This window comes from Zonotrichia albicollis, chromosome 11, assembly GCF_047830755.1.
Source record: "Zonotrichia albicollis isolate bZonAlb1 chromosome 11, bZonAlb1.hap1, whole genome shotgun sequence".
NCBI classification, from domain to species: Eukaryota; Metazoa; Chordata; class Aves; order Passeriformes; family Passerellidae; genus Zonotrichia; species Zonotrichia albicollis.
In genome coordinates, this window is record NC_133829.1 from 8,324,537 (window position 1) to 8,338,578 (window position 14,042).

General features: G+C 39.0%; 1 protein-coding gene across 5 annotated transcripts in view; it reads left to right on the top strand.

Moving 5' to 3' along the window:
* Positions 1-14,042, top strand: part of ARNT2 (aryl hydrocarbon receptor nuclear translocator 2) — a 93,904-nt gene that overhangs the window by 10,887 nt on the left and 68,975 nt on the right. For 3 of the 5 annotated variants that reach the window (XM_074549253.1, XM_074549252.1, XM_074549255.1), the window contains exon 2: positions 13,769-13,880. In XM_074549253.1, the coding sequence (XP_074405354.1) occupies positions 13,769-13,880 (112 nt within the window). The other 2 variants (XM_074549254.1, XM_005483416.4) reach the window with 2 other exon arrangements.

The window sequence follows — 14,042 nt, forward strand, 5'->3', positions numbered from 1 at the left end:
CATCATGTTGTCTTATGGTTGCTTTTGACACTTAAATTTGCATTTGAAAATGCATTAGTTTATTCTTATCCTGTTACAGTTTGTATTAAGATCGAGAGCAAAATGTACATTGCTTCATACACCAAAGAGATGATCAAACTATATGAAAAACATACTTGCACTGAGTGAGAATTATGAGATAGTTTTCAAGTGTTCGTTGTGCATTTGCAAGTTAAATTTAAAAGCAGGACAATGTATTATATGAGGGTATTTGGTTAGTGGGTTAACTCAAACTGATCTTTAAATCAAATCAGTGAGCTGTCCCTGGAAGTAAATACATTTTCAGAAATGAAATCATGGTTCTTTCTAATGTTGAAATGTAAGGATAAAGTATTTGCAGTGATTTCCTGGTAAATGCATGTGGCTGCCACTGGTTGTTTGCTTTGCTGCGTGGAGTCCCTGTAGTAGCTGGAACCTGATTGCCAGGCTTGGAATTCAGAATAATCTTGTGTGTCCTGTGTACTTGCCTGTGCTGCTCTTCAGTCAGCAAATAGCAAAGCTAAAACCTTACTTTGGTCAATATTTGCAGACAAACAATCAGCTTGTTTTTTGACAAACATCCAGTTTGTTTACAGTGAGGGTTTTTTCAGTATCATTCCTTACTTCTGCATTTGATGTATGCACAGAACTGTCTGTATGCTTTTGGGAACAAGTGGCTTGTAATGGATGTCAAATCATGTTTAATGTGAATATGGGGACATAGAAAAATAATGCTTTGTTGTTATATGCTTTTTTTTTATTGTTTTGTGGTTCACTGGTAGAATATCCAGCAAATGTTGTATTCTGTAATTCTGAAAAAGCAAGCAAGAGCATGGCTGTTACTGCTGATCACTTCAGAAAGTCCAGCACAGCCTACCTGGAAACAGCATTTCTCTTATGTTAAAACTGATGATTTTAAAAAGAAAGCATGAGATTCAGTTTTATGAAATATGTTCAGGAAGTAGCTCTGGGAAGAAGTTAAGCAGAAAAAAAGTGTTCCAAAATTCATAAGAAATTATTGGGAGTGTAGGAAACTTGAAGTAACACTAAGGAACATTTTACAGCAGATCTTTGTAGTATTTAGTATTTTCTACATCCCTATGAAGGCTTCCCTTATGCCATAACATTGGGGTGTGCCATTTGGAATATTTGTAGGAATGAAAAATTCTAGAAAGCAGCAACAACAGGAAATGCTGTTTTGAGCACCCAAAAGCTTGTGAATTTTTTTTTTATTTTTTTTTTTTTTAATTTGCAGACATGAGAGATATAACATGTGAAATTACCTAAAAGGAGGGATGTTTTAAAAAACATTTAGAGAAGTGAAGGGGCAGAGAAAAGTAAAAAAATCACTAAAATCTTTATTTGAAATAATGTGGGTTTTTTGCTTGCAGAAAAATTCAGGGTTTGGGAAACTCATCTGCAAGGAGGAGGGTGACTGCTAATGTGGGTTGTTGTATCAGATAAGGTAAGACATCAGATGTTCTGAAGGTTGTCCTTATTGGGAGGTTAAACTGAACACATCCAGATTGGTGACAGGTGAACATTGTGGGATCACTGGTGCACTCTTTTCAGGTTGGTTTTCGAGATTCAGTTCAGTTTGAATCTGGAATTTTCTTAGCCATAGCCCTCTTCCATGTTCTGAAGGCTGGACTACAGTATTTTGTAAACTGAGCGAGGGGAAATAATGGCTGTTCACTTGTATACCCTGTTTGAGTCATGTTTTTTCATCCTACTTGCTCCTATGGGAAAGTGAGGTTGGCTGTTTTCTTCAGTCTTTAGAGAAAAAAAAATAAAAGAAATTTTAATCAGAAAATCTCCTTTGACTTAGAGGCATTTCAGACAGGCATAAAATGAACTGAGTATTTACAATGCTCAGGCTGAGTTTTTGAAAGGAGTTAAATGTGGGGTTTTTCCCCTGCAGTTTTTAGGCAGAGAATATTGTATTAGAAATCACGAGAAAAGAAAAAAGTACTGAACCACACCCTATTTTTAAAATGTGTTTTTTATATACTGATATTCTTTTTGAGGTGTTTCACATAAAAATTCTTATTCTTGGTAATGAATTGGGGTGTGAAAACACCTGAAAGGCTAATTAATTATCATAACATCAAATAAGCATCATTTGCTTGTTGATCAGGCAGAACTGAAGTCATTAGTGCTATCAATAGGATGCTGTTTAATGAAAACAATAGCATTCTGATTACCCAACAGTGCCCAAGGACACTGTAAATTTACTGATAATTAAGTATTTGGTAACCCAAGTTGCTGTTCTGAATGAAATTTAAAATTAACAGACCCTTCTGAGGCACACTTAAAAATCTCTGTAATAAATAATAAAGGCATTTGAAGTCAGTAATTTTCGGTGGATAATTTGAATCAGAGTGATCCACATTTTACACCTTTTTCATGTGGCTGTGTTTCTCCCAAGCTCTCTGCAGCTGATGGGGAGTGGACGTCTCAGCCTGGTGTGGTGGGAGCAGCACAAAGATCTCAGCCTGTGACCACAGTGGGGCTTGCAGGGCAGATCTTGGGCCACCCCGTGCTGGGTTCGGTGGGATGGCACCAATTCCTCAGAAGGAGGATGCACAAAGCCTTCGTGGTCTTCCTCACCATCCCTGGGTGACTGCAGATTCCTGCTGGGGATTTCTCTGTTGTAGGCAGGGATAACACTTCTGTTTTGGTCTGTCTCCAAGCATTTTCAAATTTCTGCATTTAGGATAAATTATATAACTGCTTGCACCTGTGAACTTAGTGCTCAGTGAAAATGAGTTATAAGAATATTTCTATTAAATAATTATAAGAGGAGAGCGAGAATTTATTAGTTCACTTGAACGTTTCCGCTCATTATTTAAGAAATATGTTGTCGAATTTCTTTGAATGTGAACCAAAAGTTATAGTCATAAATACTGCCTCTCATGCTCATGAGATCTGATACCTGATTTCTGTAATTAACAGAAAATACAGACAGGTGATGTTGGCAATGACTTTCGTGTGAATTCTGTGCATTTCTGGTTAGAGGAAAAAATTAAATAGCTGAGAAAAGACATTGGATTCTTGGGGAAGCTAGGCTACCCTTGATCTGCATTTAGTTAAAATCCATTTTGGTGAATAAATCTGGACAGATTTATTAGCAATTAGCTTTATTTCTTTGCATTTATACAGCTATTGACTACATTTTATTTAGTTGATAGAAGTTTAAAGTGCTGTCATCTTGTTATGTTGTAAACTCTGGAGAGCCACGGTATTGATCTCAGTCAGTTTTATTTCTTATGTATACCATTACAAGTATTTTAATAGAAGCTTCAAAATAATTTCCACAATTTGGCAGTTGAACCTGTACATGAACAAAATAGATTTGTGATCGAGCACTGAAAATGCTTGAAATCTAAACCAGCTTCTGTTGCTGGAAAATAATTGCTAGATAGATAGTAAGAAGCCAGACTACCTGATAGAGGATTGTGGAAATATTATTTTTAAATAAATAGTTTGAAGGTGAATGAACAAAAATGAAGCCTCAAAGGATGACATAGTGCAAATAAACTATTGAGCAGTTACTGCTATTATTTCTTTATCATAAAACAGTTACGTAGGAATTTATAAAAGGAAATTTGCTTGAAATATTTTTTTGACGATTATAGAAGAGGGAAAGGAAACAAGATGAGCTTAAGAAAGAACAAATAGCAATGATGGTATAAAACTAATAATCAGTGATCCGGAGTAAGGGCATACAGTGGAAAATGCTTGGTTTTATTGTTAGTGAAATAAAGTAATAGCAGTAATTTCCTGTCTTTTGTACCTTTGTAGAAGAAACTCACTTAAGAAATGCTACTTCTGCTGCTCCTGATGTGAAAATATGCTGTTTTGTCCTGAAAGTAGAATTTTTCAAGCGCAGCATATCTTTTCTAGCACGGACCAAAAGCAGGTGCTTGAAGGAGTATAAAATCAGACTAAGCATGTGTGGTGCTTCCCTGGCTACTGTCCCACCTTCCAGCCAGCCAGTGATGTTTATTTATTTTCCACAGTTTTAGATAGGCACTACATAAATCCTATAGAGTATTTTTTTGGCATCCACAGCTGCCCATTGTAGGGAGTTTGGGGCATCCAGAGATGGTTGTGATTGGTCAGGAAGGCTTTGCAAAAACAGTAAAGGGTGAGGGAAGGTAAGAAAGATGAGAAGGGGGAAGTTGTGGGATGGTGTGACAGTGGCTGAAATGCTTTGACATTGCCTTTGAGGAGTGCACTGGCTTGGGGTGGCACCCAAGAGGGGGCAAGCAATGCAGTGGGAGAAGGAATCCAGGCTTAACTCTTCTGGTGTTTATGTATTTATATTTATATTTTATATTTATCTATGTGTGTATACACATGTATATATGTGTGTACATACATCTATATCTCTCTGTATGTGGTCATAAGAGAGGCCAGCAAAAATTGTTTGGTGTGCAAGGCAGGAGATGAGGAGTGTTTGGATGAGAGGGCTTTTCTTTCTTTGTAGGCAGAAGTCCAATCTCAATAAATTTTAAAAATATAGAGGCAGATATGACAAAACACATCCATAGCTAAAATTGCAGTAAAGCTTATAGTATGGCCATGTGGGTTTTTATCTTTTTAACTTGCATTTGCTGAGTGGGTAAGTCTCAGATTGTTCTCTTTTCATTTTTACTAAGTAACAAATTTTACTAGGCCCTTTTAACAATTAGTGATAATTCTGTGGACAGGGCTGTATGCAGGCGTTTTGCCTAATTCAGGATTGTTGTGCCTTTAGCTGGTCTTGCAGCTTCCACTTTACCTCCTGATGTTTTACTGGATAAAATACAGCAAGTGTTCTATTTTAAAAAGGGAAAAAATTGTCCTGTACATGAATTTCTAATTGAGTGCCAACCAAAACAAGATAAATGAAACAGACTTGTTAAATGAAGAATTAATGGACTGAGCATGATCTGTGTCTGAGAAACTTGAAAGAAAGTCCTTGGAGCTTATTATTTTTTTCCTCATGTTTGTTTGCCCAGGCTGGGTATGTGCTTGCACAGTTTGAGTTCATTAATGGGTCAGCTGTGGGCAGTTTTTCATAACAGAACAGCCATATATGTTATTTGCTAGGTCTGATGCTCAGTAAAAAGTATGGAAAATAACACTGAATGTTACCTTCTGTTTCTTGCACATAACTTATAATTATGCAGTTACTTTTGGCAAATACAAAATGTCAGAGAAGCAGGGAGCATCACCATTCATTTCAAATGGAAATGATGCATAGTTTGGGGAGCCTTGTTTTTTGGTGATTTGCTTGACACTTTTGCCACATGTCAGTAAGATCAGCCAAAATAACGTCAATAAAACCAGGGCACATTAATTCAGAGACAATTAAGTGTGGAATTGTGTTGTATGATTGCATTATCACGTCTGTAGCTGCTGAAGACCAGGTAGGGTCACATTCAGACACCTTAAATGGTCCTGCTGCTGTTGTCTGCTGTTTTACGTGACCTTTCATGTAATCTAAGCACCTGCCTCTCTTCTTTTAATGATGTTTACATCAATCCTGGAGCAGCCTTTCCAAGTCAGATTTTCATCCTCCCTGTAAACTGGTCTTTTAGTAGCTGCCCTACTTCCCTGCCCAATTTGCATGTGCACTTTCCCACTTGTAACTATTTATATCTGAGACATTTGCCAAGTGTTGGAGGCTCAGGTTGTGTTATCAGTGTGAGTCTACCTCAGGTCCTTGGGTTTGTTTCTGGTTCACTCCTTCATGCACTTCCAGACTCTAGATGTAAGAAGCACTTTTCTTCTAATGTGTCAGTCCAGCATAATCATGGTGGAGACCTGGGTGCTCTTCTGCTTGAGTTAGAGTCCCACTTCTGCAAGGGGAAGGATTATCACATTTTAGAGGCAGGCCAAGTGCTTAGGTTCAGGCCAGTTTTCACCTTCATTCTGCACTGCAGATCCAAGCCTTGTTTTAATTCTGAGAGGGTTTCTTGTTTTTCCAAGACTAGAGACATGGTTTCAGAACAGGAGCCATTAAGGCTTCTTTTTTAACCTTTGCTCCCTGTTCTGAATTTCAGCAACCTCTTTTGAGGTAAATGGTCATAGTTTGGCAGGACTTGTCAGCAGTTGGATGCATTGGCTTATTAAAGAGAGTACAAGGAATAGTTCACCTCAGTCAGAGGCTGAATAGGTCAAGAAGAGATAACACGGAATTATTAATAAGAAGTGGAAAAATAGCCAGGGGAAAATGCAGGGGCATAAGGTGCAATGTCATTTGTCAGGAAGATAGGAGGAATGAAGAAGCAGCTACCTTTTCTCTTCTTCCCAGCCTAACTTTAAGTTGGCAAGTGCATCTTCTGTCTGTTGCTTCCAGTTCAATTTTAGTCCATAACATCCTCTGCAGTAGGTGCAGAGGTGTGACTCCTGTCTTCTTTTGGATAGTGCTGATTGATTCTGAGTTTATTCATTTATATGTGTTGGTCATGTAGGCAGTGAATAGGAATGTGGTCCTGATCCTTTTCTTACTCCACAATGTAAATTGTTGTGCCTTGACCACAGGGTGGATATGGATGAATGGAATTACCAACATGGTAATAAGGTGATTAACATGAAAATTGGAAATTAAAATAAGAAGTGCTGTCAAAATAACATTCAAAATCAGCTGGTAATGTATGAAATATTTTTTTAGTTTTACAGATGATAAGATTGATGTTTCTACAGTGGGGTTTTTGGGTACTGTGGTTTGTGCATGGCATATTTTGGATGCTTCAGAGGATCCTGGTTTTGAGTGTTGGCTGCTCATCCTGCAGTGATTGGTCTCACATTGTCCCTCAAGCTGAGCACTTGCAGCAAGAATTCCCCTAAAGTAGACCAAAGGTCTATTTTGTCACAGCTTATTTCCAATTCTTTGTCTGCATCCCACCTTCTTTTGCACATCCAGGTGGTGTGGGGCACACAGAAGGGTGTGGATTGCAGTGAGATCCCAGGACATCCCACATGGATGGCTTGTGTGAACACAGCAGTCAAGTGTGGAGGTACCATAGAGGGTTTCACCTCTTTGACTTCAAAACTTGCTCTTCCAGTCTACTGGTGGGGCATATGGTACCAGTCTTTGACTTCAAAACTTGCTCTTCCAGTCTATTTAGGTGCGTCACTGACCCTGCATCTCCTGCAGAGTCACAGCAGAGAGGGCAGGGAATGAGGTAACTGGATTTGGCCTCTGGAATATGTTAGGTCACTCTCTAAAATGCTTGGTCCCAGTCTCTGCTGAGCAGACAGTGCCCCTTCAACTGAGCAGTTCCATCTCATCATCCCCCCCCTCTGAATGTGCTTAACATTCACCTGTGATGCAGGCAGAGGATAAAGCTCTGATCTTCATTTTGAAAAAGAGAACGTTTCTCTAGCAACTGCTCACCATATGCCCTAATTTATCTTCAAGATTAGGGGTGGGCCCCCCTCACACCCCAAAGCACAAGGGCATTGTGGTGGAGGGGAAAGTTTTTAGTTAATTAGGATTTTTATATTATTCCTGTCTCAGTAGCTCTTTCCAGAACCTAAATGGTTAAAGTAGAAAATGTTAGTAATTTTGCTGCAAATAAATTGATCAGTATGCAAGACGGTTGTCACCGGCTGAATCATGGTCCACAGTTAAGGTAAACAGATCTGTGATGACATTTTCTGAGCAGAATACCAATGCTGCTACATTTCTTCCCAGAGGTTTCTGACTCTTCTTATATGCGGATAAAATTTCTCTCCAAGAAGGTTTTGTTCACAGCAAAGAAATAACATCTTTGTAAGAGTCTTCCTGAAAGGTGGGATTTCTTGTATTTTGTGATTTATTTGTAATCGTAATTCTGTCGAGAGCATGGCAAGGAATGTTTTTGCTTTTCTGCATATCCTCTCTGTACAGTAGATGTTTTTGATGTGGAGTCTATTTAAAGTGTCTGGCAATGGAATGCAAGTAAAACAGTATTAACAGAGTTATCAGGAACAATGAAAATGGGGTTTCTTTTTTATGTTCTTTGAGAGTGAGCTCTGTTTTATAATCTCTGTAGTTAATACATAAAAGCAATGACTAAATATACAGCTAGATTTTTAGCATTAGTGTTTCTGTGAAATATTTTTGACTTCATGATGGCTTCGTATTTTTGTTGGCATATTCTAAAGTAAGAGCTATGATATAGTTTATTCTTAAATGTCTCTGTGTTAGGCAGAAAATCCCCCTTGCAATTGACTGCAATCAAAACCATTTAGCTGAGATGCATCTAACTCCCGTATGACTTCAGGGTGATGAAAAATACAGTTTCTAAAGAAGTTTTTGAAATTTGCTTTCTGAGAATATTTAAAAGAACATTTTGAAATCACTGTGTACGATGCTGTTGATGGGATTGGGAGCATTCATAATTCTATGTTTAGCCTTAGATCCACATTTACTTGGAGTGATTGACATCTCAGCCATTCTGTGGATTAGTGGCTGGAAATCTGTCGCATTTGTATTGATAAAAGTAGAATTTCCTCTCGTTTAGTCAGATGTTGGTACCTGACTTTAGTTGTGTTTTTTACAGTAGATGCTGAAGGATAAAGGAGCCTTGTGGAGAGCATGCTCAGTGGTCCCTGGCACGGAATAGCAAACCTGGAGCTGGTCCTCCCAGCTAATGTCAGGGATTCAAAGTCTCTGCGAGTTAGCAGAACCATTTCTCCAGGAGACTTTGGGTTTAAACCTGGCCCTGTCCATGTCTGCTGTATTTAGGCAAGGGAGTATAGCTGAAAATAGTGTAATTAACAGGACCTTTTGTAGGATACACTTAAGAAGTCTTGTCATGCGCAGCATTTCAAAGCTGCCCAGCAGGATGCATGGCTGTGGCTTGTGGAGAGGAGCAGAGCAGGAGCACCATCTCCAGAGCTGTGTGATGCTCCCTGTGAGGACACCTGGCCAAGAGCTGCCCTGCTCTGGGGATACCTCAGCAGGTCACAAATCTGTGTCAGAGAAAGACAGAGCTGCATTTCAGGCAGTGGATCTGGGGTGGGGCTCAAGATTTAAAGTTTGGGCTTGAGAGCTGTGGTTTAATAATTTCCTAGCAAAAAAGGGAAGTCCAGTTTATCCTGACATGCTGCACTTTTCAGTAATTCTTGCTCTGATTGAGGTTCTCATGCACTTTGATGGTATCCTTGTGTAGCATTTAGCTTGCTCTTTGTACTTTGCTTTGTGAAGTGCACAGCAGCTATTTCTTTTTCAGATCTATGTAAGAGCTTGAGACAAATGTGGGTTTTTGGGGAAATAAATCCCTGTGTTTTATCCCACTATTTTAATGTGCATTTGCAGGTTACCTTTTATTTCAGAAACATCCATGAATATTTTGGGGTCGACCTAAATGCAGCACTGAAATAAAGTGTAATGCCCAAACTTTGAATGTCCAGCAGTGGAATTAAGTCTGGACAGAAATGGAGGGACTAATTCTGCTTTTGCATTGTTCCTGGATTAATGTGGCTCCTCAGGGATCCCCAAGATGAACATAAATATTAGTGGCAGGATCTGGCCTGCTCCCAGACATGACAGTGATAAGACAAGAGCTGCTAAGTGTTGTCCAGCTGGAGGAATGTTCACTAAAGATTGCCAGTGTTGTGCTGGGTATTGTTCTAATAAGATTTCTGTGTTCTTTGGCAGATCTCTACAAACTCTCTAACCTTCAAATGAAATACTGCATGCATTTTTTCAGCAAAAAAAAAAAAAATTCTATTTGACACTAAGAACCACCTTTTTAAGATTATAAAGCAATTTGTTCAGAACTCTGCCTTGATGGTTACAGATGATTTTCATGAATGTTCAACTTGACCTTGTTTCACTTCCTGAGAATTGTACTGTTATGTTTGTGCTTTATTTTTGGGTAGAGTAAGCAACACTTGTTTTATTTCCATTGGCAGAAAGGAAGCCCATTCTTTGAAAATTTAATTTCAGAAAGAGAACACATTGTTTCCCAACACTTGTTGCTGATGAAACACTTCTGTGAGCATCAGTGATAATGTGTATCTGGACATGGGTTTAGATAAGCCTGAAAACATGATCTTTATGATTGTTGACTCAGCATGGATTTTGTGTAGGTTTTGTTTAGTTGGTTTTTATATATACCTGTAACCAACTTGATGCTGCAGGTCTGGGCTTCTATACTAATTTATGCTCCAACAGAATTGACTGGGACTGCCCTAAATGTATGTGACTCTAAAGAATTGCGAGCTACTCTTAAGACTTTGTTATGATATTTTTTTCTTTTGGTCTGTGTCTGATGCATGCTCCTTTTTTTGTTTTGTTTATGCTAGTAGGCTTCTTGGAATGCTTCTCTGCCACAGTATTTCTACCTGAGACTCCAGTTTATGAGTGCCATTTTTTCTTCTCTCTCTTGTTTTCTTCCCAGAGCATCCATAGACAGGTAACTTCACAGATGTTTAGTCAGAGAAGCAGCTGATTGTTCCATCAGATTTTGCTTTTGGCTCTGCCATCCCAGGTTGGCTCTTGTTTTTGAGATAAGATGTCAACGTTTTTACTTTTCTCACCAGGCATATTTTATAAATGTAAAAATATCATCAAGATCTGCTTCTTTTTTTATATTCTCATGAATGAGTAGTGCTGAAAGTAATTTGGGAAGCAGTTCAGATCCATTCCTTCTTCTATCCATATGTTCTTCAGCCTTCAGCTCTTGTGAGTTAAGTTCTTCCAGCCACGATCTATTGTTTACATTTCTGCATAGCCATCCAACTTAGAGCTCCTGATATCCAGCTGAGCACTGAGATCACTTTGTCATCTCTTTCCCTGGAGTCCTCTTGTCCTCTGGTGTCACTGTTGGAACACCAGGGTGGTGTGTGGAGCTCCACTGCTGCCCTGGTGTGTCAGGTTCAGGGTGTTCCCTGCTCCATGGTGCCGTTCCCTCAGAGTTGCTTTCTTTGCTGTGTGGCTTAACAGAGACCAAAGCCTCTTGGCTTCTCCATCAGCAGAACTCTTAATTGTTGTGTCAGGAGAGAGAGCCTGGAAAGCTGACTGCTTTTCTCAGCAGTGTCTGTGCACCTCGAGCACCTCATGAGAGCTGCAGTAGCTCACACCGTGGGTGATGTCTCTGACATGGGAGGCTCTGAAAAGGAAGGGTAAATTGGGTGTCTTACACACTGATACATGTGCAGATCTGTCACATCTTCAGTACAGTGCTGCAGAATGGAAGGTCTTGTGATTTGAAGGGCTTGAGCCTTTCCTCCCTCTTAGCTGAGCTTTCATGCGGATGAGTGTCAATGATGAATTTTTTTTTTTCTTCTTGTGCTCATGTCTTGGAAATGGAAACTTTTTAAGACCTCCTTCTAGGGCACAGTGAACTTGGTTTCATTCTCCCAGGACTGTGAAGACATATCTGAAGGCTGATTTGTCTAAGAGGTTACTTTCTTTGATGTGCAGTTCTCTAGAATAAAGCTAACTACACAGTAATTCTTCAGCTTATAGGAAGATATACACAGGATCTGTTTGTTCTTTCACGTCTTTTTCTCTGTTGTTTCTTTCACGTGTTTTTGGACACTGGCATAACTGAACCTCTGGTTTGGCCATTCCTTTTACTCTTTTTTCCCCTCTTTCTAAAAAATACACAGTTCTGTTTGTCCTTCCTACTTGAATCTTGATAGCTGCCCTTGCCTCTTATATTTTCATACATGTATGGCTGAAAATAAGTGCAGAAAAACAACTCATTCTGCCTATCTACAACCACATAAATTGGATGATTATCAAAACTATCTGTCTCGGTCTCCCTGACTTGTCAGGGGTGAGAGCAAGGGCTCTACAGAGAGAGATTTGCTCAGCCTGCTTTGGATGCACCTCTAAGCATGGAATGCATAAAGGAGAGCAATGGGGCTTTGTTTCCTTTTTTTTGGTGAGCTGTAAATTTACCTTAAACAATTAGTTTTGGCTTTTGGATGCAACCCTTGGTGTGGTTTTTCATCATCTTTGGTTTAGATTGAGGAAAATGAGGTTTCTCATCACAGTACAGTATTGTTCTTACTCTTAAAATATTGCTCAGAGATCATCTGAAATTGTCTTACAGTTACTACTTTAAAAAAATCTGATCTCCTTGATGATCTATACTGAAATGTGTTTCTGAGTGACAGGGACACTTTGCAGGTAGATTTATTGTGGTTTTTACCATCTGCTTTAAAAATGAGCGAGCAGAGCATTTCTGAATGCCCTTCGGTTCTACCCATGAGAGATGAGTTAGAATGTTCTGAGTGAATTATGGGCATGAGACAGCTAAGGGTACTTATTCTGGAAATAGTGATTTACCGGTTGTTTGCATGCTGATGCTTTTATTTGTCTGCAGATATGCTAATGTGCATAAATGTTGTGTTTCCACATAGCTGCAGCTTTTGCCACTGTGGAACTTTCTGTGGTGTGGGGGCATAGGCAGCAGTTTCATTGTTTGGCCTTGCACACTTTGTTAAAAAATATTGGATTGCTCTGTTGCTTTTTAGTTGAAAAGGAGTTAATAAAACTAAATGTACTAGAAGAAATCCATGAAATCAGTGAACAGATAAAATGTTATTATTTGAAATGCATAATGTTGTATAATGGATGTGTATAAAGTGTGGCAGAGATGGAAGTGCTCTCCAGACATAATGAAAGAACATGGATTCCTGTTTCCATAATTGAAGTTATTTCATACTTATCTGTTGGGGAAAAAATAGCAGGATTTTTTAAACAGATTTGCTTTCCATTAGTAATTATATTTAGCTGTAGCTCCAGATACCTTGCCAAGTTGTTTTTTTTTTTTAAGTTGGAAGGAAGATGCATTTTCTTTCAAGATAATTAAATGTTTTGACTGTAGATTTTTCCTCCAGAGTGAATAAAGTATATGTGCATTAGAAAAAAGTTTTAATTGCTCATATAGTTTATAAGAGTTAGACAGACGAAAAACATTCTTAATCCCATGCTTAATATGGGATAGAAGAGAAAGGTATAAATGTTATATTCCACTTTTCTTTTTTGAAGTGTAATGAACTGTTATTAATAGACTTTAGAAGTATTTGCCATTAGAAGTCTGAATACCATTGCATAAGGTGAGCTTTTGCAGTTTCTCACATCAGAGTTTTGAGGTTTGATTAAACCTGTGGCTATACCTCAAGCCCTGGCAGAGGGATGAACATCAGCCTGGATTTTGGGCTCAATTCTGCTCTGCAAGACACATAGAAATGCAGGAACCCTTTGAACTTTTCCAAGTTCAGTCTGGCCCTCTGAATGCCTCCAGAATATAAATAATAAAAACCAGTATCACCTGATAATTCTTCTCTGCTCTCAGCTCTTGGCCTCTCTGGCAAACTGAGTATTTGAACTTTTATTTTTCTTGGTACCCTGGCACCATGATCTGCAGCTTCATTTCCCTTGGGGATTCAGCTCTGCATTTCTGTACAAGGCTTTAACTGTTGTAGAAGGTTGTTGGCCTTCATCTGACAGCCTCTTTGAGACTTAAAATGAGAACCATCGGGTCAGTGGAATTACAGAGATACCTACCTGCAATTCTCTCTGTCTCCCAGGCACTAAAATGTCTGTTGACCTACCTGGGCTTTTTGTAAAGGATCTGTGAATCTGCTGGGTTTTAGTAGGACAGCTTTACTTTTCCTTAGAAATGAAAAGGAAAGCTTTCTCTGTTTGTTTTGGGAAGGGCCTGTCTCTAATGTTATCAGCAGAGGTTTCTCGTTGAAGGTAATGCATTAAGGGGTTTCCCCCACCTCTTCCCCTACCTGTGCCTTGCAGAAATGGCCTCAGATATTCCTGGCTCGGTGGCCTTGCCCGTGGCTCCCATGGCGAGTGGACAAGTGAGGATGGCAGGATCCATGCCTTCGAGAGGAGGAAAGCGTCGCTCTGGGTAAGCCATCTCCTTTTCTTCAGGTCTGAAATTGGAAATTACCTGCATTGGAAAACTCAAAATTCACCTGAATACATGTGTGTGTTCATTATGTAATGTTATATTTATGTAAGCTGCATTATGACATTAGTCACTGATGTTTTGTTTTTCTCTTCAATGCAT